Raw genomic sequence first — 23,716 nt, forward strand, 5'->3', positions numbered from 1 at the left:
TTCCATCAGGCACAGGAGATTATATTACCGGACTTTTGTCCATCGCCATCGAGGCCATTAGAGGAGCAGTGGCACATGCTAGATGTCTGGGGGGCCCTCCAAACCTATATCCAGTGGACATCAGATTTGAGGAGGATGGAACGTCTCTTTGTCTCTTTCCAACCTTCCTCCCTGGGGCAGAAGGTATCAGTCATTACCATAGGCAGGTGGGTTAGAAAATGTATCGCCACGGCCTATTCTTCCAATGAAGAGCAGTTCCGCAGGGGATTACGGCCAATTCCACCAGGAGTTCTGCCACCACTGTGGCGTGGAATACCCAGGCTTCCCTGAAAGAGATCTGCAGGAGGCGGCGTGGGCGACCCCCTTGCCCTTTGTTCAGAATTATAGGCTAGATAAATTTGCTTCGGCAGATGTGGCCTTTGGCCGCAGAGTTCTACAGGTAGTGCATGCTGACAGGTAGACCAACAGTCTCCTCCCTCCCAAAGGGGACTAGCTTGGGTATGTCCCATACATGGATGCTATCTCCATCTCTATTGAGAAAGGGTGTTGGTACTTACCTGATACGCCTCTTCTAATAGAGTGGAGGTAGCATCCAGCCCCGCCCTATATGGAGACTGTTTTCCATAGTTACCTGGGGAGATGATTGCTCAGTTGGTTATGTCATTTTTTATTGAATTTATGGTTCGCATTTGCACTGAATGGTTTACTAAAGTTGAAGTTTGGATAACACGTGGAGTCGGTTTCTTTGTTCTTTGTCGTATGCTGGGTGGAATCACTCACAGGGATGGGTTATATAGGTGGTTAATTAATTAGTAATCAGACTCAGTCCAATCAGAGAACGGATAGTGTTAACCCATATATGGATGCTATCTCCATTCTATTAGAAGAGGCGTATCAGGTAAGTACCAACACCCTTTTTCCAAAGCACAGAGGGCAGCATATGAAACAATGGATGGAAACTAATCGAGGAGAGAAGCAATCTGAGATTAAGGAGAAACTTCCTAACAGTGAGAACAATTAACCAGTGGAACAGTTGCCATCAGAAGTTGTGGTGCTTCATTGTTGAAAGTTTTTAAAGAAGAGACTGGACAGTCTCTTGTCTGAAATGGTATAGCAGGGGGTTGGACTAGAAGACCTCCAAGGTTTTTACCAGCTCTATTCTGATTGATTGATTGAATCCCAAGCAGCTGCTCCTAAAATGGAGGAGAGATGGGGGAATTAGCATGGTTGGAGTACTCACAACAGTTTCATAGCAATGCTATTTTCAGCAGAAATCCACATCTGCTGCAACATCTTGTTTCACTCTAAGTCTGGACAACAAATAAGAAAAATGTTCACCTGTGTCAACAGAAGTATCTGCTTCTTCCTGAAGAACATATGGAGCTTAAAAGAGTCACTCAAGCACTTTAACCATTTTAACAGCATTTCGTGTATCACAGTGAGCAAACAATCACTAGGGAAGACCTGAACAAACTGTAGCTGTTGCCTTCATTAACCATTTTGCAAGTGAGCAAATGCAAGTTGCATAGTTAAAAAGGCCCGCCACAAATGCAAACCATCCGGAAAAAGCACCTTGCAGATTTTACATTTACAACTTATTCAGCTATCTTGTAATAGCAACAAGTGACTCAACCAAGCAGCTGGCTGATAGCATCTGCTTGGACTGAACAACTAAGGAGACATGTTGGCACTTTAAATACATTAGTGCTTCCACTACAGTCAACACAAAGGGCACTGAAACTGTGACAAAGTATGCTGGTAGGTAATTACGACAAAGAAAAATACGATGCTCAAATGAAGCTTAAAACATGGAAAGTAGCCTTTGAATTATCTGCCCACCGCCTCCATGTTCTATTTCATGTGGAAGAAAGAAAAGCAATGTTAAAAATTACCTGTCACGAAGCATATTGTGAGACTTGGCTGCCATCCCGCTTTTACTTCTCTGTTCTACTATTATAAAGTCCTTTTATGTCTATTTACAAGTGAGGACTTAAGCTTTTTGCATTCTAATTGTATTTTCAAGTTTCCCCAATTATGCCATTTGTCTCTTGGGGTCCTAAAGCAATTTTAAATGTCAAGATCATTATTCCCCAACTTGAGCTGCATAAAAAGCTCAAGAATTCAGCAGTGATGGTGGCTTTCTGTGCATTTCATTTGCCAAAATACATTCCAAATTAAATATGGTCAGAGGTTCCAACAAGAGAACAGAGAAGGTTTGACCTTAAACCATCCAGGTCATTGCCAGCTTATCATAAATGAGTGAAGAAATTGGGCACAAAGCCAAGTGTTTCTCTTTGCAGGTCACCTTTAAGGTTGTTTAAATATAACTACTTTGGATCCAAGCCTGTGAGACTTAAAGCACAACCTGTACCGTTCTTCTACTTCTAAAAGAATATGCAGACGTGACAAATTTTCCTCAGAGTGTTCAATATTATAAGTTAGAATATAAATATCACAAAACATCTTTCCATCACCAGGGTAAACAATCAAATATACTTGAAAATAGTAACAACAAGGTTCAGCTTCAGTCAGAAGAAGATAAAGTTATACAATGACCTAGCAGCGAAGTCATTATGAAAAATGAGGGTTGAAAAAGGCTGACACAAACTTAAAATATAACAGCAATAAATATTTCACCTGACTAGCAATGGGTTTAAGACACGGTGATGACCGAAAGCTGCCTCTTGCCCCTGAAGAGAGAAAACCTGACACCTAGCGGCTACTCCATAGATATTTAAATCATTTTCAGCAAACGAAGCCCAGGATTTTCTGGCCTCACTGCGTAAACTTCGACAACTAGAGATTATGAAGTTTTCCTGGATGTGCCTCATTTTTTTTTTTATCCTGTATGTAACACGATGAATGAAAAGAAGAAAGCACTGCTCAAAAACGCAAAGCAGAAACACACAGGAAGCATGAAAGATTGATAGGTTTGGGAAATGTAATAACTCCGGAGGAGACAAAGCAATAAAACAAATTCAATAATATAAATTAAAATTTCAGTTCAGAGTCGCAAAAGTTCACAGCGGAAAGCAAACCATGTTCCACCACAACTGTCCGAATAGAAGACCATACGAGATTTCACATCCTGTTGATTCTTATATATGCAACATAATCTAGCCATTATTTTAGCAATACCCCTCGATCAACAAGGAATACAGTGCTATACATTGGTGAATATAGTTTTATTTACATTGTAAACTAAATCAGTACACAAATAGTCCTCGACTTACAACCATTCCTTTAGTGACCATTTGAAATTAAAAACAGCACTGAAAAAAGCGACGTATCGTCGATTTTCACACTTATGTCCACTGCAGCATCCCCATGATCACATGAACAAAATTAGGGTGCTTGACAACTGGTGTGTAATTATGACAGTTATACTGTCCTGGTACAACTAATCTTCCTAGCCAGCTTCCAACAAACAAAGTCAGTGGGAAAAGCCAGATTTGCTGAATGACTGCATGATTCACTTAACAATTGTGGTGATTTGCTTAACAACTCTGGCAAAAAGGCTCATAAAATGGGGCAAAATTCAAAAAATTGTCTTGCTTGGCGACAACATTTTTTGGCTCAATTGTGATCATCAGTCGAGGACTATCTGTATTATTAAAAACAGGTTTTCAGAGGACCCTCATGGCTTCAGAATCCCTGAAGCATCATTAGATAACATTCAGTACAGTAACTGGCAATTCACAGCCCCATACAATTGTTTGTGTCCCCTAGAATTCCCTCCAACCTTACCTTAACTGCTGAAAATCAATAGCATAATTTCCCGCCATCTTGATCTAAGAATGCGCATGGCAGCAAAAAGCTTGGCCACTCTGCTCTTTTTTTGTTGATTCATAATTATCCAGGTAGGGCAAACTTACCTGAAGAGAGCTGCTTGCTGGCTCATCTCCACACTCAGAGTCTCCTCCCTCTGCTACATCCCCTGCTGGATGTTTGTAAGACTCTCCGTTTACTTGGGAAAGGAGCCAGGGAACATTATCAGGTTCCTTTTTCTCATCCATGTCTTCCCCTTCTTGATCATCAGTGTCTTCTCTTTGTCTTGATGTTTCCTTGTCTTTTGCAAGTTTTCTTTGCCTCAGGGAACATGAATTAGGAACAATTGGTTCTCCAAATGGCTTCTTCTGCAGGAGCTGCCGCTGAGCCCGTTTCAGGCTTTTCTGATAAACCTCAAGCTGGCACATGATGACTTGAGTATATTTGTTAGGATCTATTCCTTTGGGGCAGAATGGAACACCCCAATAATAGTGCACCACATCTGGTTCTTCATGTTGGCATTTCTCATCAGTCCAAGGAAGTGTGCAAATTGCTGGTGCGCTTTCTGGTAGACCAGTCCTTCCTGTAAGCTCAGCAGAAAGCAGTGTATTGTTGCCATGCTCAGCCTGATCTCTGAACTCAGAAGGACTTGTGTCATGATCAAAAGTACTCTGCTGCTGGGCTTCCTTCTGTAGGACTCCTGGGCAGTCAACATGAAGGTTTCCTTTTAAGTAATTTTGGGAATGTTCAATTTCTTTGCTTGTTGGTGTTAGAAGGCTGCATTTTCCCATAAAGAGTCTCCGGGGTTCCAGTTGCCAAGACCTCTGAGGTCTTTGGGGAAAGGTGGGACTTAGAACAGTAGGTAACTCCTCTTCTGAACTACGTGATGTATCACTGGAGCAGTTCCCAGCTGGTGAGGAAGTGCCTGACCTTGCAAAAGTCTGGCTCTTCCCTGGAGTTACAATTATGCTAGAAACCAGTGAGCTTTCAACTATGTCCTGGCTTAACCTCGTCAGTACTACCAGAGGACTCTTGGTGACACATGTCTCTGTGTTCTCATCAGTTTTGTCACTTGGAAAGAGGGAGCTGCAGTTGGAGCAAGGAGACTTAGAGCAAGGTGGCGAAACTGCAAGGAGCTGAGAATCCTCTGGTCCAGATGGGTGGCTTTGCACTGGAGACCCTGATGCCTGGGAAAGGAGAGGCATAGGAGCAGCAGCAGGAAACTCAGAAGCCTGGCAGCTCTGCAGGAGGAACAAGAACACACATAAAATGAAAATGATTTGCACGTATGTATATATGTATTCTAATTATTAAATCAAATTGACTGCTGTTCTACACAGTAAAAAACATAAATGATACTTCCACATTAATCTGCTCGGTGATAGCCAACGGTGAAATTAGATATTATGCATCAATAAGTCCATTAGCACAGTAAAGCTTAACAAATATATTTGTTGTATTTGCTCTCTTGTCAGATGCTTTGTCTAAGACGAGGATTCCAAGTGAAGTTTCATAAGCCAGCCTTGGAGAAAAGTCATTTCTGAAACCTACAGGGCAAAAAAAAAGAGTAAAAGGAGAACATCTCTTCTACTTACACTAAGGCTCTCAGCAATGGCTTTTCTCAGAAGTTCTTCCTCTTCCTCCTCTTGTGAATTTAACTGTCTGGCTTCTTGCTCACTCATTTTTAAAGCCAAGGCAAATTGTTCATCTTCTGACATCTCTGAGAAGATTAAAATAAAATTATAAATCATGATTAAATCATGGACCCTTAATTCTTACATCTGAAGGAGCCTGAAGACTTTCAGCTTCAGAAAGGGAAAACCCGCACTAAATTACGTAAGAACCATTAAATAGGAAATTTTATAGTGTATACCCTCAAAATTGGAATAAGTAGTGCTAAACAAAGCATAATATATTCTGAAAAATATTAAATAATTGAGCTGAGGTCAGGCAGTTAGTTAAAGTTCCCACAGCAATCACAACTTTGACTTTTTAGATACATTCATCATAATGAAATATTTTATCACATAATCATACAGCAGCTCTATTTTGTACTTTCACATCTAATATATAAATCAGAGAACAGAGGAAAGTGGTAGATTTTGAACACAAAAGAATGCTTTAAAATATCTAACAGAATAACAGAATGGGAAGGAACTTTGGAGAACTTCAAGTCCAAACCACTGCTCAGGCAGGAAACTCCTATACCATTTCAGACAAATGGTTCCATCTCTTCTTAAAAATTTCCAATCTTGGAATACTGACAACTTCTGGAGGCAAGTCTTTTCACTAATTAATTGTTCTGACAGGAGATTTCTCTTTAGTTGTAGACCAGAGGTGATAAACTCAAGGTCCGTAGGCCACATCCGGCCCAAAGGGTGCTTAGATCTGGCCCATGGGGCTGCCCTGGAAACAGCAAAGGACTGCAGAATCCTTCTGAGCTCCGTTTTAACTGGCAAGGTTGCAGGAGGCCATCCCAGCCAAAAATGGAGATTGGGTCCGTTTTCTTTGGCAGAGCACTCAGGTCTCAAGCTGGCCACTCCCACCCTGGTCATGTCCACCCCAGCCCCAGCCCCAAGGTCACATAACCTTGATGCGGCCCTCAATGAAACAGAATTTGACACTCCTGTTCTAGACGATTACTTTATATATTCAATACATTATATATTATATGAATATAATAGTATAATTCTGGACTATTATATATATTATATAATATATAATACTATTATTATAAGAATATCTTGGAGAATGCTATTATTATTCTATTCATAAAAATGTTCTACTTAGAAAAACTGCAAAAAGCCAAATAACTTTTAGCATGATTTCACAGGAAGCTATGGTGCTACTATCTACTTCCTAGCTCTAAGCAAGATTTTCCAGAACATATTAGAAAGCATATGTTGCTTTGACAAGAACAAAAAAAAAAAAACCCGAAATTGCTTCAGAAAACATCTATTCACTGTTATTTCTGATCCACCATTTTCACTTGACAAAAAATATTGATGCCAAAACCAAATGATAACTCCAACGATTCTACCCCGAGTTTCAGAATCTCCGAGGATCTGAAGAATACTGTAAAACACTTTTCCATCAAATAATTATAGGCTGTTGTAAGTTTTTCCACACAACAATTCTAAGGCAAACAAAAGCATCAAAATATCACATTCAGGAGTGCAAAACAAAGAAAGCAGTATCTTGAACAAACACATCAACTTGCTGTAAGATAAAGAAACATTCCAGTGAAAAGTCTCTGGGCACCAAAACAACATAATACAATTGTGTGTCTTCAAGAGCATTCTGACATATGTTCAGTTCACATAAGAAATAACTCCAGAGGAGAGTAAGAGCTGACAGGTAGATTACTGAACCCCATTTCTCTCTCAGTTGCAAAAGAACGACAGCAGGCCAGTTTGGCTGTGAAAGAAACATAAAAACAAAACATGGACTTCTCAAAATCTGATGAAGATACAACTGAGATAAGACGAAGTTTAATTCTGAACTGACTTTCATGCTGCCACATGGATTGAAATACGTGTTGACAGGGCACACCGCTACATCACACAGGAGCAGTGTATTGCCATCAAATCACTATTTATAGTGTAAGCCAAGTTTCAAAAGAGAGAGGGAGGGAGGGAGAATGTTTGTCTGAAAATAGCAAGAGAATTAGTGACTCTCCCACTTTTGGATCTGCCCTATCTATCACTCACGTCCATTCCACTCTCCCATCATTTCCAAAGACATGCAGTCTTTGACTGAAAAAAAGGTTACCCATTTCTGTATTAAATGGAAATAGTCGGTTTAAATTTGTTAGCAATGTAAGTAAAGTAGGGGTAAAGATACTGAAATTATAGTGCTTTGCAAAGCTACAGCAACTGCTCCATTGCTATGGTTTTACCAATGGGAGGCACAAAGTTCTTATCCTTCATTCCCTTTGCCCAGCACTTTTGTATTGCAACTGAGAATATATTATACAGCTAAGCTTTTTGTTCAGTTGATTTGACCATGGACCTGGTACAACTCAAGCACTAACAGAAGGCTTTAAAACAATGCTTCCAGATTTAGCAACTTCCGGTTATATGGAGTCAACTCCACAAATTTTCATCAGTGGCTATGCTGCCTGCCTTTGAAGTCTATGCACCTAAAAACTGTCATGACTAAAAACAGTAATTTAAGATGATTGTGGTTGTATCTCAACCTTCTCCCATACATTCTGTTGTACAGGAAGGCTGAGAGCAGCCATATCTTCACAAGCTGGTCAAAGTTCTTGCTAGATGGCAAATGTTGGAAGACTACCACGAGTATCTACTAGAGAAGGAAGGCTTAGATGCCCTTGGCCCAAGCCAGTGTTTCAAGACAAACTGGTTTAAGTGTGCTGAATGCCTTGAGTTCAATATAAAATGTGAATAATCATAGAGACACAGAGCCTGGAAACACTTCAGCTAGTGCGGGAGGTGAAGGGTAACAGGATCCTCCACCTGCAGGATAGTCCAAAGTGATCTGAACCTACTTGAATTGCTTCACTGGATTCCATTCTTCACTTGGAAGCAGATAACATCAACCTGTGTAACATGAATTGCTTTGCTAAATAAAATCTAATTGAAAACACACATTTGCTATAAAAACATAGTTAATAAGATTATCCCTAGTCTTAGAAGACCTTTTTTCATTTTACAGCAAAAAACATGGAACACTAAAAGAAACACCACACAGCATAGATTTGTACTATTCCACATTTATAGATGTACTGAAAAAGAATACATATTTGTTCCCTATTAAATATACAGCATGCAGAAGAATAAAAGAATCAAACAGAGTGTCCGCTCTATGGAAGCCATACTATGTACCTCTGACAGTCATACATTATTCAGATCACTTCTAAGCCCTTTCTGCAATTTGTATATGCTTGGTGTTGATTACATTGGTCATAATTAATTATGATTATAAATTCTAAGTATTTTGTTACGTTTCTTTGAGGTGTGGGTAAACAGACATCTTTAAAACTCAAGACACAAAAATAGAAGCTGAGCTTTGAAAAACAAACACTGTTAGGATGTTTGGGCAGGTAAGAATGGGCCAACATTCTGCAAGTAGAAAATATTTTTCAAGCATTTTTTTGCATAAGGTATGTGTACGTACAAATGAAGAGTCAAGTCCAACTATAACATACTTTCGCTGAATCAATGTTTGGCTTGCTGTATCCTAAATCTACTGAGAAAAAGCTTAAGCAGCATCAAATTCAGTCTCACATGAACAACAAATCAATTCCACCAAGAAAATATGGAGAACAGGATGGAGAGAGAAAAAGTTAAGAATGTTTTTAAAGAACTGAAGCCTGAAAATTATTCAAAGAAGTTTAGCTTTTTTAAAATTTCACATCATAGTAAGAACTATTTCTTCATAAAATATATCTTATTACTGACAACTTGCTCCTCAATGCCACCAAACCCTGTATTATTCACTCTTACAATCAGTTTGCCATAAAATTAATGCCAAGAAAGAGTTCCTCCCAACTAAAAAAAGAAAAAAAATCCGTAATTTTGAAAATTTTCAAAAAAGTTAATGAGCATTAATGCTTTTGCATTTTGGTATTGGGGGAGCCATCTGAGAATGCTGTGGAAAAGCCAAGAAAGCAAACCAATGGCTCACTGAACAAATCAATTCAGGATTCTCCCTCAAGACACAAACCACAACACTCAAATTATCCTACCTTGGACACATTATGCAAAACCCTAGTTCTCTGAAGAAGCCTTTAATGCTGAGAGATGAAACAAACAAAATGTTAAAAAGTTATGATATTTATGTAGTTGCTTACAAAGCACATCTAAATTATATTAAAGTAACCAAAATATCTTTACAATCCCCCAGGCATGTCACAACTTTTGAGCACCCCTAGTGTTTGGAAATGAAAAGTTGAACAATTTGATACAGCCTACTGGGAGGAAGGAGAGCCAGCAACAACTCAAATACAATGGCAGAAGGTGCACCATGAAAGACCTGAAGGGATAGGTTAAGTACAGATCGTTCCTGGAAAAAAAGGTATCTATGCAGTCACTAAGAATCAAGAAAAACCTGACGGCTCATAGTCAATAGAACTATTAGCTGCCGATGCTTGCCCTACTCGAGTCACGGAACCCTGAATTCCAAGAAAGCAGGCTGCAATGTTATGTGGAAGGAAGCCAGGAAACTGTCCTTCTCTGTGGCTGCTGCCACAATGTGGAAAGAGCCTGACCCATTCCAAGGGGAGGACAGACCTTCCCCATTGCCTTTTTGAAACCACTCTTTTTCAATACGCTTTCAAAGCAGAATGTATTATTTATCAGGAATTGCAATGAAGTGCAGAAGTATTTTGAACACTTGAAGAACATTTTAGGCTTTTGTTGTTGAGATTATGCTGTTTATAATGTGATGTTGTGATGGTTTCTGCCTGATTTTACTGTGAACTGTCTAGAGCTATACGAGGAAGCAGCATATAAATGATTGCAATTAAAATATACAAATAAATAAATACTTCTCCATATGTACAGCTAAACCAGACCTGATATGCCGTGTAATTAATAATAAAATGTCAACTCAAGGAGGGATGTGGACTGGGCCCATTGAGAGATAATCCTTTGCACCATCCACACATACACATATAGAAACACATATTTATTACACACATACACATATAACTAAGTGTGTAAAATACACCCCCACACTTGCTAATTGCTTGAGTAAGCTCAAACTAAATCCCCAAGGAAAAGGCCAAGCAACTCCCATCCTCTGCATATCAGCCTTTTCTCTAAGAGACCAATTTGTCATCAAACTCAAGCAATTCTTTAAAACATAGACAGCATTTTTATTTCAAAGAAATGAACCTTAATTTGCCTAAAAATAAACACTAAAAGGCTAATTATAGTTCTAATAAATAAAAGAGCAGACATGTAAATGGATGTGCCTAATTAATTATTGCTAATTGACTGCTCTAATATAGTGGATGAGACCTGCATCCGAAGCAGTGAAGAGACTGGGAAATGCAAATACTTTTGCTTAGGCCAGCACTGTTAGGGGTGGCTAAGGCCATACTGTACAGACATTTGGACTAAGCATCTAGTTAGAAGGAGCTAGATATAGAGGGCACAGAAAATAGCCTTGATGGACAGTGAACAGAATTGTTACCAAGGCAACAATCAAAGAGGGGAAGCATAAGTTCATTCCAGAAAAACTACAGTAATTTGAGTAAATATCTCAGACAGGCCCTTCCCAAATTCACATGAAGATAAAGTGAGGGAGGAGGGAGGCACATTCAGACTTAAGATATTCTGTTAGTGTTGCTAATCTTTAAACTTCTATCGCTATTTATAAAACTACTTTAGTGGTGTGCTGGACAGTGATGTGCTGGAGCTGGCTTGCAGGAGCCAACTGTTACATTTTCAGAAATGTTATGAGCTAGTCGAGAGCAGAGAAGTGCTTACATAGTGTAGAAGTTGAAGTAAGCATAAGCAAGAAACTATGAATAACCCCACCCTGATTTTGATAGAATAAGAGAGAGCAGGGAAAAACTTGGGACAAGCTCGTAAGATTCTGTTATTATCCTTTACTTTATTTTTTTTTAAAAAAACAAGGTTTGTATTTATTTATTACAAATTTTAAGATCTTTCATAAACAAAGTGTTGTCCGGGTTTTTCCCTTTAACATCATCTCATATACATAATTCATTTTCCATCATAATTCTATTTCCAATTTCAGCCATATTATTCTCTTTCCACATTTATCTTAAATTTATTTTTTTCTTAATACGTAAACAGTATCATTAATTGCCCCTTCAAAGTTAAACCAAATTATCATTTCATATTCAATCTGTTAGTCTATTTTACTATAAGTAGCATACATTCTCAAATTCAGCTTTTACATAATAAGATTTAACTTAATTAATTATCCACCATTAATAATGTTAATATAATCCCCTTATATATTAGTTAACTACATATCATTAACAATATTAACAAATTTCACTTTAATCTACTAATATAGCCCTTCTTTCCCCTCCTCCTTCTCTAACCATTTTCTCTTGGTCTATCAAAAATTCCACTTCCTTTTGATTCTCTTCTTTCCACCCATTCTCCTAGCTTCTTTTTCTTATTTTTATAATTACTGTATCTTTTCTTCCAAATCCTTTTTCTCACTTTTAATGTTATTGTTATTGTAATTTTCCCCAGGGGTTTTCCCAACCTTTCCCCACTATTCCCTTCTTTGCTGTTTAATTGTTTCTTTTGGGGGGGACATTCCCCCTTGGCTACTTTTTTTGTGCCACTGTAGATCTCAGTGAAATCATCTAACTGTTTTTCATTTTCAGTCCATTTTTCTTCCATATTGTCTTTTTGTTCTTCATTTGAGCCCTCTTTTACCCCCCTTTTCTCCTTTTCCCTGATCTGAGTGTTCCATCTGAATTTCTAGTTTTTTCTTACCATTTAACGTTTCACCTGCATTTTTTAGCATATCAAATAGTTCATCATACATCCAAAGTTCCATAATATTAGCTTAACTAATTTAACACATTTTTAAATTTGTCTGCTATTATCACATTTAATTAAAACTTAAAGTCCATACAGTCCTTTTTTTATTTCCAAATTATAAGGTCCAAGTCCAGTTTTAGTCCAGTCCAATCCAAATTAAGATTTTTTTTCTTCCACAGCTTTGGAAAATCAAATCCAAAACAATTTTGCCAAAAACAAACACTCCTTAAAAGTTCTCACAGCTTCAAAGTATCTTTTCTGTAGCCAAGGTCAAATTCTGCAGCTGTACTTTCCTTTTTGTACTTTCCTTACTTTCCCACTAGATCTTGTAGTATTCTCTTCTCACCAGTAGATGGCTCTCTCTCCACTATACACTTTGACCAGCTGGCTGTCAAACACTGTCAAAAACCACTTTTAATCCACAAAAAAGAAAAGAAAAAAGGAACTTTCCCCCTGGATTCTTTCTTTTGTTGTTTTTGGTCTCTTCAAATCCAATTATAAAAACAGAAATCTTCTAAGGCATTTAGAGTTTTAACTTATCCTTCTTCCTCCATGAGATTTCCCGATCACTAAATAGCCGATATTTCCCCTCTGGGACTCTTTTTAGATCCAAATTTAAAATTTATTTTTACCTTTGAGTTGGCGACTCACTTCCCCGGAACCCACACTCTGTTCTGACACTGCTCCTGCTCAAAAAGCTTAGTCCGGTTGCCCCAACTTTAAAGCGGTCATTTGAATATGGCCACAGCCCCCTCTGTCAGTTTGGAGAGCTTTTCTCTGACCTGCCAAGGAACTTGCCAGTTCTCTTGGTCATCCGAGACGCCTCTCCTTCTTCCCTGTCCCTTCAAGATGGTTCCGGTCCGAAGATCCCCCTACAGTGGTTTGTCTGGTTGGATTTTCGTGGGGCTCGTCGGAGTACGCTATTTTCCAACCAGTCTCGTTGCAATGCTTCCGGTTTTCTCCTTATTATCCTTTACTTTAATCAAATGGCATTCCAGGGATCCCTGGGGTGTCTGGCTCTTGACTTGGCCTACCTTAGAGGGCTGAGATCTCTAAGCTTTCCGCTACTTTAGATTCCTGAACATAGCATTGTTTTCTATTAAAGTAATCTATGGAGAAGACTTCTCACATACTGACTTGAATGTTTTGCTTGGAGTACAATCACTGCTTTCACAAATGTGTCTCATATAGTTTCAGATCAGATATGTTGCAAACATTGTATTATTTATTGGGCTTATTTCATTCACTAAGAATTCTGAGCAACATATATTTCAACATGTCCACATCAGGTTATAAACATAAACATATCACCATATATCAACATAAACCCTGGAACACCATTTAATGTACAAAAAGATAAAATCTGGTTCCAGAGGGAACACATTAAAATAACCCACTTCTGAGGCCAGCTGAAATAGCCAAGTTCTAAGGGCCTTTCTAAAACATACAATAGGAGTCACTCAGTGGCTCAGCAATGGGGGCAGCCTCTTTCTGTGACCCCCTATAGATCAGCAGTCTCCAACGTTTTTGGCACCAGAGACTGGTTTTGGGGAAAACAATTTTTCCACAGAGCAGGGGGTATGGTTTCATGTGCAACCTAGATCCCACACATGCGTAGATGAAGCTTCACTCACTCACCTGACGCTTGAACAGCCCAGTTATTAGCAGGCCACAGATTGATAACAATACACAACCCAAAGTTGGGGACTCCTGTTATAGAGGTCCTCTGAGCAAAGAGACATGAAGGGAGCCTTTCTACCAGATTGTATTGGGTGGGCAAATACTGTTGGGTATAGGATAGGTGCTCCTAAATTTATGTTATGAAATCAGAATAAAACCATGAAGCTATCATGAGGAGACTAAACCAAAATTTGCTGTGTGAATTATTTTATGTTTTGCTACAGTTTTCATCAGAAATACTTTCAAAAACTAAAAAATAATAATAATAATACCCAACCACCCTGAAATCCTACTATCATGAATGGGTGCGCAAATCCTGGACATGTTCTTATATCCCTTCCAACTTCATGAGTCCATAACTTGTTTCTCAAGTAAATTACCTAAGAAGCTGTATCACCAGGGTCTACCAAGATTATAGGGCTAGAAGGAGGTAAAACTAAATAGCAAATGGCAACAGTCACCATTTCTCTATTGAACCAAGGAAACTCTATGGATACATTTGTGAAGGCATTAGGAAGTGGTTTCAAATTTGCAAAAGTAGCAGGTGGCCTTTTAAAGAACAAGTCAGCCTTAACTTCCCATAGTTGACTTGACCCCTGAGAATCAATAAAGGAAAAAAAGGGGGTTCTGGATGAAAAGGTGTTTTTTTTTTGTTTATACAAAGAATTCTATAGAAATTTATAGAAAGCTGGCATCTTAAATGAGGGAATAATTTCAGGCCAGGTTGAAACTGGAGTTGTTTCCCTACAGTTAGAACTGTATTGGGTTGGTGTATTTTTAGACTCTTTTTAACTGTGTTGTGTCTGTGGAACCTTATCTTCTTCTGGCATCTATAACAACACTGATTTTTGTTTAAATTCTGGAATTAGTCAGTTTCCTCCTAGTGCCCACATCAGCTTAGCCGAGCTAAAGACACCTACAGTTTAGTTTGGTTTCCCATTCTGTCATTAGTCAGACCCAGAGTGGGGTGAGGACTTCTCCTTCAATCCTCCCCTGGTTTCCCAAAGGCTGATATAAAAGGAAGAGTTGGTGGCAGCAACAGAACCTAATTTTCCAGTTGCTGTTGACACTGGTTACCTCAGTAACTAGCTCCTTAATACAAACTCAAAGGAGGCTTTTGGATTAAATTGATTAATGAATAGATCTGGGTGTGCATTCTTCACCTAATGGCAAGCTACCAAGCAAGCTGCCAATATGAGTACAAATCAGCCAATGTGATTGTTTGGGGTTTTCTTTTTTCTTTTTACATTTTGTCTCTCATAGTTGAGGTCTACCTATGATGCCAATTACAGGCCTCTCTCATCCTTTTAAGTGGGAGAGCTTGCACAATTGGTGGCTGACTAAATACTTTTTTGCCCCACTGTATGAAGGTAATAATAACCACTTTTCATTCTTATTCGGGGTTTCCATATAGCACAGCACCAGCAACCTTTATAATTCTTTCATCTTTCCGATCCCAAATGCACGAGATGGGAGATCACCTTAGATACATTGGGGAGTAGGAGCAACATTATACCAGAACACAGGTACAGCCTCACTTACACATGCATATAAGCTAAATCATTAAACATCAACATAGATGTTTGACATATGTAAAAGCTACATTTTTAAAAAAGTGTGCACTCTTCATTCTCTCATATCCTCTTTTCCCCAGACATGTGACACCTACGTGCAATTTTTCTTTTTGCGGTGAACTTCCCTCTATCCAGCTGCTGTTCTGTTCCTTTCTTCTGCAGAGCGTGCTCCTCTTTGGACTCTTGCTGCAGAAGAAAAAATATGGTAAACATATAAACTACAGGAGACGCATCCTATTTGCTGCCCTTCCTCGCCCCCTGCCTAACCTTTGTCTAAATCTCCCAGGCCAGAGAAAGAGAACAAGAACAGAAGAAAAGAACTGGCATAAATGCAGAGTCAGTTGGTGAGAAATTTCAGACACAAAGAAAAGAACACTCTGTAGCTATTAAAAGAGCTGTATGATAAATATAATGAGCAATAAGAGATGCAGACAAACAAGCAAACACATGTCAGAGAAGACAATATACTTCACGTCAGTCACTGCCAAGCCAAGTACCCGCTGTATGAGATTTTAATGAGAAGTTGTTTTGCTGGAAAATTCAAAATTTGATGGGAATATAAAAATTGTATTAGCTCATGCAGCTAGCATGCACAGTATAGGTGGATACTTCCTTAATTCAGCAGGAAAGTCTCAACCAGCAAAGATATTTCCTCAAAGAAAAGGATTAAAAAAATCAGGAGAAAAAGAATCCCAATTTGTGTTGTGAAAAAAGCCACCCTGCTATGTATCAGAGTCTACTCTACTAAATCAATTTGGTTCCCTCTGAGCTGGGGAGGGGGTGGTGCTGTCACATCCTTCAAAATGGCAATCAACCTCTTGAACCTCTTGAAATTGTCAGCTAAGCATATTTTTAAAAAATACAGCATAATAAGTAGTAGTCGGCGATAGTTCAATTCTACAGTGTGTAACAATGGAGGCACAATTGTAGACCATATCCATGCCAAGAAAGATCAGAAGACAGTGAACAAGTAAAGCGCAGCTATGCAGGATACTTTTTAATAATGGGGAGACGAAAATAAAAACTGATCAAAGAAGGAAACATGGGGAGATTGCTAAAATGAAATCAAATGGTCCACTTCAAAAATGCGCCTGCATAGAATGGAATGGAGTACTTTATTTGGCAAAATGTGAATGGACACAAGGAATTTGTCTCCGATGCAAAAGCTCTCAGTGTACATACAAACAACAAAATAATATAATCATAAGATAGCAATAGGAGAAGACAGTAGAAAAGGTGAGAAGGACACTAGCATAGAATGAACTGCAACCAATAAAATAACTGAGACTGCTTTAAGAAAATTTACATAAGAGAAGCAACACACCTTAGTCTGCTAGTCACCTTGAAAAGAAATATCAGTAAAGAAAGCAAAGTTGTTTAATATTAATTTCATTTTTAAAAAACCATTAAAATAGCTATGAATATTGACAAAGACTAAAATGTGAAAAGCATGCCAAAACTACTTGGTCCATTCTAAATTGAGCATTCATTATATATGATAAAGTTAACCAAGAAATCAAAATGAAATCAGATATTGCAGCAAGGATTTGGAGAAAACTGAAGAGAAATATTAGAAGATACCTTTACCAAATGATTTTATACTTTTTTTCTAGTCAATCGGCATCCTCATTGCAGAGAAAATATACTCTGGTTGCAAAGCCTGGGGTACATATGCTAGGAACAGACATGTTTTGGCTTGCAAATCCCATAATCTTATCATTGGAGAGGTTAATTAAGGTGATGGAAGACTAAGTCCAAAACAGCTGGAAGACTCCAGATTGCCCTTCACTACCATAGCCTCAGCTTCAAATAATATCAACACCAAGACGGCTACAAATAGTGTGTCCCACTTCTTCATTCGGAATAGGAGGCCCTAATACTGTACATGGGATTGACTTTCAGATATCAGACTATTGGTCCAATCCCAAATCATGTTCGTTAAACAAGCATGAATTATTTGAACCAGATTAAACATTTACAGGTGGCTAAAAAGAATTGCACTCTGAGGATAACAATGAATTGATAAAAATGAGAAAAAAGACAGCAATCAGAGCTCCATTGCAGTCAATCCTGTGATTTAGCTTAATTAAAAAAAATATCAGCAAATAATTACTACGGAGGGTAGCCATAATAGGTGTTAAAAATGATGATCTTACAATGTCTGAAACAAGAGAAAACATAAGCTTTTAGAAACTAGGCTGCTTTGATTCTAGGTCATAAGACTATATATTTTGCACTATTAACTAATTGGCTGCTATTTTTTCTATTGTTAATGAAAAAGCTGGCATAGCAGATATCAAGATTTGTGGGTGATAGCAGGCTTGGTTGGATTTCTAACACAAAACGTAACTCTTTCTAAATGAACTGAATGCAATTGGAGTTGGACATCAGCCCATCAAATACCTGACTATTGATCCAATCCCAAATCATGTTCCTTAAATAAGCATGAATTATGTGAACCAGATTAGGTATAATGAGAAAGCATAGAACATGTACTATTAAAATAAAATAAAGCAGAACCAAGTACTTGTTTCATTACTGTGAAACATATATTGTTTAATAACATTACAGTTCTTCTTCAGCCCCAAGTAATTCATAATTATTTACTTTGAAAACACTGAAGTAATAAGAAGACTTCCTCACACTAACATCAGCAGCTTAGAAAGACTTCAAGGTCTATATAAGTTCAAAGAAAAAGATGGAGAGGGACATATTTTGAATCCTTGTATCAGTTGAGAACCAGTTTGGTGTAGAGGCATCAGACTAGAAATCAGGAGACTGTGACTTCTAGTCCCACGGTAAGGCACAAAGCCAGTGGGCGACCTTGGGCCAATCATTCTTTCTCCAACCTAGGAAGGAGACAAAGGCAAACCACTTCTGAAAACCTTGCCAAGAAAACCGAAGGGACTAGTCCAGGTAATCACCAGGAGTCAAAGCTAAAAGTTTTGGTTTTCCCTTACTAGATAGATAGATAGATAGATAGATAGATAGATAGATAGATAGATAGATAGATAGATGATAGATAGATGATAGACAGACAGACAGACAGACAGACAGACAGACAGACAGACAGACAGACAGATTTAAATTATTTATTTTAATATTTCTTTTCCACCCATCATAACTCTGGGGGCAAATAAAAAGATTGGTAGGCCACTGTCGTCTTCAAGATCTAATCCTCTTTGTTTTGGAGCTCTGATTATATATGGGGCGGGGCTAAATGATTCATGCGATTCTTTCTAACTGAATTATTCTACATTCTCACAAATAATGGATTCTATTCACTAATTTTAACATGAGTTTGTATGGGATTTGAGAGAATTTCCACACTGACTTGCTACAATTGCAAGGGATCCAGCAGAGATCTTTGAAAAAAAAGAAGAGGCATATTAATTTTGGTTCCATAATTGTTGCAGGGAAATAATTCCCCTGGTACACAGAACACTGCTCCCAGTTGGCTTTAGTACAATGAATACATATGAAATTTAACAGAGGTAACCGAGTGAACAGTTCCATTTCCAACTTTCCCTCTTGTTCCTAACTGCAGTTCTATCTCCTGCCAATGTTGATCTTCTCCACTTCTACAAGTATTATTTTTAGAAACCAAACCTAATCCTGCAATTTTCTGTTCATGTTTTCGAATTGCTCCTGGGACCCCTAGCCTCTTCTGCTACGATGTGCTTGCAGCTTCACACAATTCACCATCATTTGTTGATTTCATTAGTATGCAAATGATGATCAATAATGAAGACGTTAAACAAAAGCAATCCTAACCCTTGTCACTTTTCCTCATTACTCCTCTGTTTTCTATTACTCTTTCTGAGATCCAGATGGAAGAGAAACTAAGTGGTTACAGTGGGCTGGGGCTTTATACAAAGCATAGAGAAAGTTCCTTTTTCTACCTTCATTATCATGAGCTTGGATACATCTCCAGATTCATTTGATGCCCAGATAATAAATAATTCTAACTATGTATTTTCTTTCCTAAAGAAAAGCAACAGCAGGCAACCAAAGCACTGAGCAAATTCATATCACGTTATCAGGGTGAAGGATGGACCTTCAGAAAAATAATGGACTGAAGTCCTGCAACTCAAGTGACCCAGTTTAGCTAACCAGATTAGATTGGTTTTTAAAGAAAAATAATATTTCAAGATTCTCCATTAAGAGCATTCTCATCCTGAACGAAACACTATTCAGAGTTTCTGGTGTATCCTTAGAGTAAGGTGATGGGAATAAAAGGTGACACCATAACTCTTCAGCTCAACCCTCTACTAATTCTTTGACAGCAGCATACTCCAAACAACTCATATTCATCACAATAAAAAACCTTCTACTCTGAGTAACTGACAAACCTGTGTGTTAAGTAATTAAGCTCCCCGTTAGAAGAGCGAGTATGCAGAGAAGCGTAATGAGAGTGATATGGAATAACACGCACAAACCAGCATACAGAGACACTGAATAGTATAAAAATATAGTAGTTTACTATGTAGAAATATAGAAGTATTCAGAGTCCGGTTAACAGTCCAAGTCATACACGGTTCAATCAGTCAGTTATCAATATTCAGTCTAGCACACAAAGTAGCTAACAGTAACAAACAACAATACCTCAAAATACACCTGATCAGCTTCTAACAAAAACAGAGAGAGAGAGAGAGAGCTCTAACAGCCATTCTGGCTCCCTCTTATAGCTGCTTGAGGTAACAAACCAATTACATTTCTCTAACATTTAAAGTAACAGTAACATTTGTAACAATCATAGCTTATATACATTGCCAAGCCAAACCTAGGGTTACATCCCTAACACTGTGAATATATTAACTAGATCTATACAAATAGATTAACTTGAAATCTATTTGTTATGCTTTTTTGTTTTTTGATGAATGCTCTTCAGCAATGAAGATGAGAAGGAAGCAGATTTAGAAAAAAGCATGTAACATAGAGTAGCCAAGACTTTACCATCATCTAAAAAGATTTTGAGAAGTCTGGAAAACAATTTTCCTTCTTCTACAACTACTGTTTCACATCCCAACTGAAAATTTCCCCAATCATTTGCCTAATATTTTTGCCATTCCAGACAAATGCAGGATTCTGTATCACAAGGGAAATTAAAAAAAATATTAAACTACTTTAGTGTCCTTTATTTATTTCATTTTGCTTCCATACAATAACTTTAAAATTGAACACTTTCAAAAATCAAACTGTTGTAGAAAATGTCTTGCAGCGATCCAAATTTTTTGAAACTATGGATTATTGAAGATGAGACAAAGCCTAGGAATGCACCCTTTTCCCTTAGCATCACACTTCTATTGGTATAAATGAGCTTTTCTCAAACTGATGCTTTCTAAATATGTTGCGCTAAAGCCTCTCCAAATTTGCAGCACTGGCCATCCTACCCAGATATGATGAGAGTTGTAGTATGGGATTGATGTAGATCCAACTAACAGCACAAAAGCTGCTCTCCATAATCAAATGGATTTTGTCTACATCTGCAAAAAGCAGCTCTGCTACTGGCTTCTATTTTGTACTTGTAAGGAAAGACAAGCATCCCAGAGTCCAAGACATAATTCATTGACAAAGGAAAAAGCTTTGTCTTATTGGTCTTTCCCACTTTCTTTAAAGAAGGACTACATGCCGTTGAGTAGCATTAGACAAATATGTATAACCTCAAACAAAAGTCTAAAAAAGCAAATATTGATGGAGACATAGTTTTGTACTGATGATATTGCACCACAGTTCTTACAACTATCAATATAAACATTAATCATACGCAAATGTAAAATATGCACTAGCTGAGGTCATGAGGAAATTCATTTTCTCTCTGGAAAAACACTGGTGTTTAAATATTGAAAAAAAGGCAATTTAAAAAAGGCAAAAACAAGTAAATCTCCTACAATAAAAGAAGTGAATATTAATTGCAAAAAGGTGATGGTTTCAGTGGAATCTATGTATGATTTGCTATGCCAGAAAATTATCAGTGCGGAGAGCTAAATTTAATTCATCCTCATGGGCTCAACACGCACATGCAGTTTTTATTAACTGTGATTTTCAAAAATATTTTTATTTAATAAATTCAAAAATGAAATATACTGCTTAATTACATTTCCAATACACTCATGGGAAGTTTTTGCTTCCTTGGAAGCAAACTCCTTAATCCAGAAGTATTTCTATTATCTCAAGAGTGGTCTTGAGACACTTGCACTCTATGCAAAGGGAGATGGTAGGTAGTAGACAGGTAGAAAGACAGACAGAGAAATATTATATAGTTGCTCTAATCTGACCTATTGTTTTAATAATAGTCATCCATTTACAAGAAAAGGTAACAGTTATGTTCAGTTTGATTTGTACACTATATAATTCTGCCAATAGTACAAATTCTGAAAAGACTCTTGTTTGGGGGAGGAGGGCCTTAAACCTTTTGAAACATCACAATATAAACGTAGCAACAGCAATATTACTTAGACTCATATACCACTTAATAGTGCTTTACAGCCCCCTCTTAAGCGGTTTACATATTGCTCCCAACAATCTGGGTCATCATTTTACCGACCTCAGAAGGATGGAAAACTGAGTAAAGCTTAGGGAAGATCAGGATCAAAGGAATCGAACTCCTGGCAGAGTTAGCCTGCAATACAGAATTCTAACCACTGCACCACCACAGCTGCAGTAATATAAATTACATTGCTGTCTCTAAAAATGACTTTATCCAAGGACACAGAAAGAAATTAGTTCTTAAATAAGTCTACATTTAATACAAGCACTAATCTTTTTTATCATTATTATGGAAGGGCTGTGTAAAATAATCAATGATTGTGGGAAGGCCATATCTATGCCTGACAATTGGAAGGACGTTATTATTGTTTCCCTGTAAAAAAAAAAAATAAGGCAGCAGTATATTATAAAGTATCAAGAGGAGAGTAGATAAATATCACAGAATCAGAATTCTGCCAAACACCTTCATAGACAAGTTCAGTGAGCTATAAATGTAATAAATAAACATAATATTACACTGACTTATTATTTTTATTATATGGCTGTTTGACAGGAAAGAAGAAGCGTACAGTGAGCAAAGTTTGGGAAGTACTGTGTAATTTTATACCAGGCAGGGAGTGTGCAGATCTCACTATAGTAAAAAAAAAAAAAAGTTTAAATGGTAAATGTAAAAATGTATGTCATTTCATTGATTTAGAGAAAGCACATGACAAAGGAAGTAGGTTTAAATTATAGAATATTTTGCATTATATGGAGTTGAAGTTTGTTGAATATGGTAAGTAGAATGTGACAGATATAAGCATATATGTGAATAAATGGAATATTTAGCAAACATTTTAGTAGCGGAGTAAATTCTGGAGTAAAATAAAAATCAGTGAAGGTCCCTTGGTTATTTATGGAAAAGGTATAAGGAATGCTCATATAGTAGATGGTAAAAACATGTTAGTTAGGAATGTAAACATACACACACACACAAAAATGTTGTTAACTGAGAAGTCTCATGTTGGAAATATTATAAAACACCCAAGCCCCCCCCCCCCCCCCCCGTTTCTTTGAGTCCATGTTGTTTCCTGGTGACTGCCTGTACAAATCCCTGCAGTTTTCTTGGCAAGATTTTGCAACTGCCTCCTTTCTAAGGCTGTGAGAGTGACTGGCCCAAAGCCACACAGCTGGCAGGACTAGAACTCACGGTCTCCAGATTAACCTTAGTGTGGATCTGGAAGTAATCAATGAACAAGAGATCAAGATTATTGTGTTTGACAGGAAAAGTGAAGTGAGTAACTGCAAGTTATATATAAATGCAAAGAAGAAACTTGTCGAATTACCACAGCTAATAACAAACTGTCTATTTCTGAGCTCTGTGATAAAAGTTGCTGAAAAAAAAGACTACTGTATATGGAGTTGTCACAACAAACATACGCACAAACACGCACACACACTGAAAACACAGAAGCATCTATTAATAAGAAAATTAATAAAATTAGGCAGCCAGCAGAGTTTATATAATGAGCCTGGATCATATTAAGGCATTTCATGTATTTCACTACATGTCTTCATTAACAAAGTAATATAGGCTGCAGTTACAATTACAAGGCTCACAACTGTAATCCTGATAACAATTTACTGTCAAAAACAAAGCAGGAAATATAGAACTATTAAATCTTTAGGGATGAAGGTCTTATAAAGAGGACAGCATATATAATATTC

General features: G+C 37.6%; 1 protein-coding gene across 4 annotated transcripts in view; it reads right to left on the minus strand.

The window, feature by feature from the left end:
• Positions 1 to 23,716, minus strand: part of UIMC1 (ubiquitin interaction motif containing 1) — a 103,617-nt gene that overhangs the window by 51,332 nt on the left and 28,569 nt on the right. For 3 of the 4 annotated variants that reach the window (XR_014175086.1, XM_081949317.1, XM_081949316.1), the window contains exons 3-5: positions 15,616 to 15,706; positions 5,364 to 5,488; positions 3,876 to 5,009 (exon numbers count right to left, since the gene is read on the minus strand). Coding sequence is in view for 3 of the 4 variants with exons in the window: in XM_081949317.1 (XP_081805443.1) it covers positions 3,876 to 5,009; positions 5,364 to 5,488; positions 15,616 to 15,706 (1,350 nt within the window). In the remaining variant the exon portion in view is untranslated. Of the gene's footprint in view, positions 1 to 3,875; positions 5,010 to 5,363; positions 5,489 to 15,615; positions 15,707 to 20,125; positions 20,207 to 23,716 lie in introns of those variants that run through there. The other variant, XM_081949318.1, reaches the window with a different exon arrangement.

Source organism: Natrix helvetica (assembly GCF_964273705.1).
Source record: "Natrix helvetica genome assembly, chromosome: 1".
Classification (NCBI taxonomy): Eukaryota; Metazoa; Chordata; class Lepidosauria; order Squamata; family Natricidae; genus Natrix; species Natrix helvetica.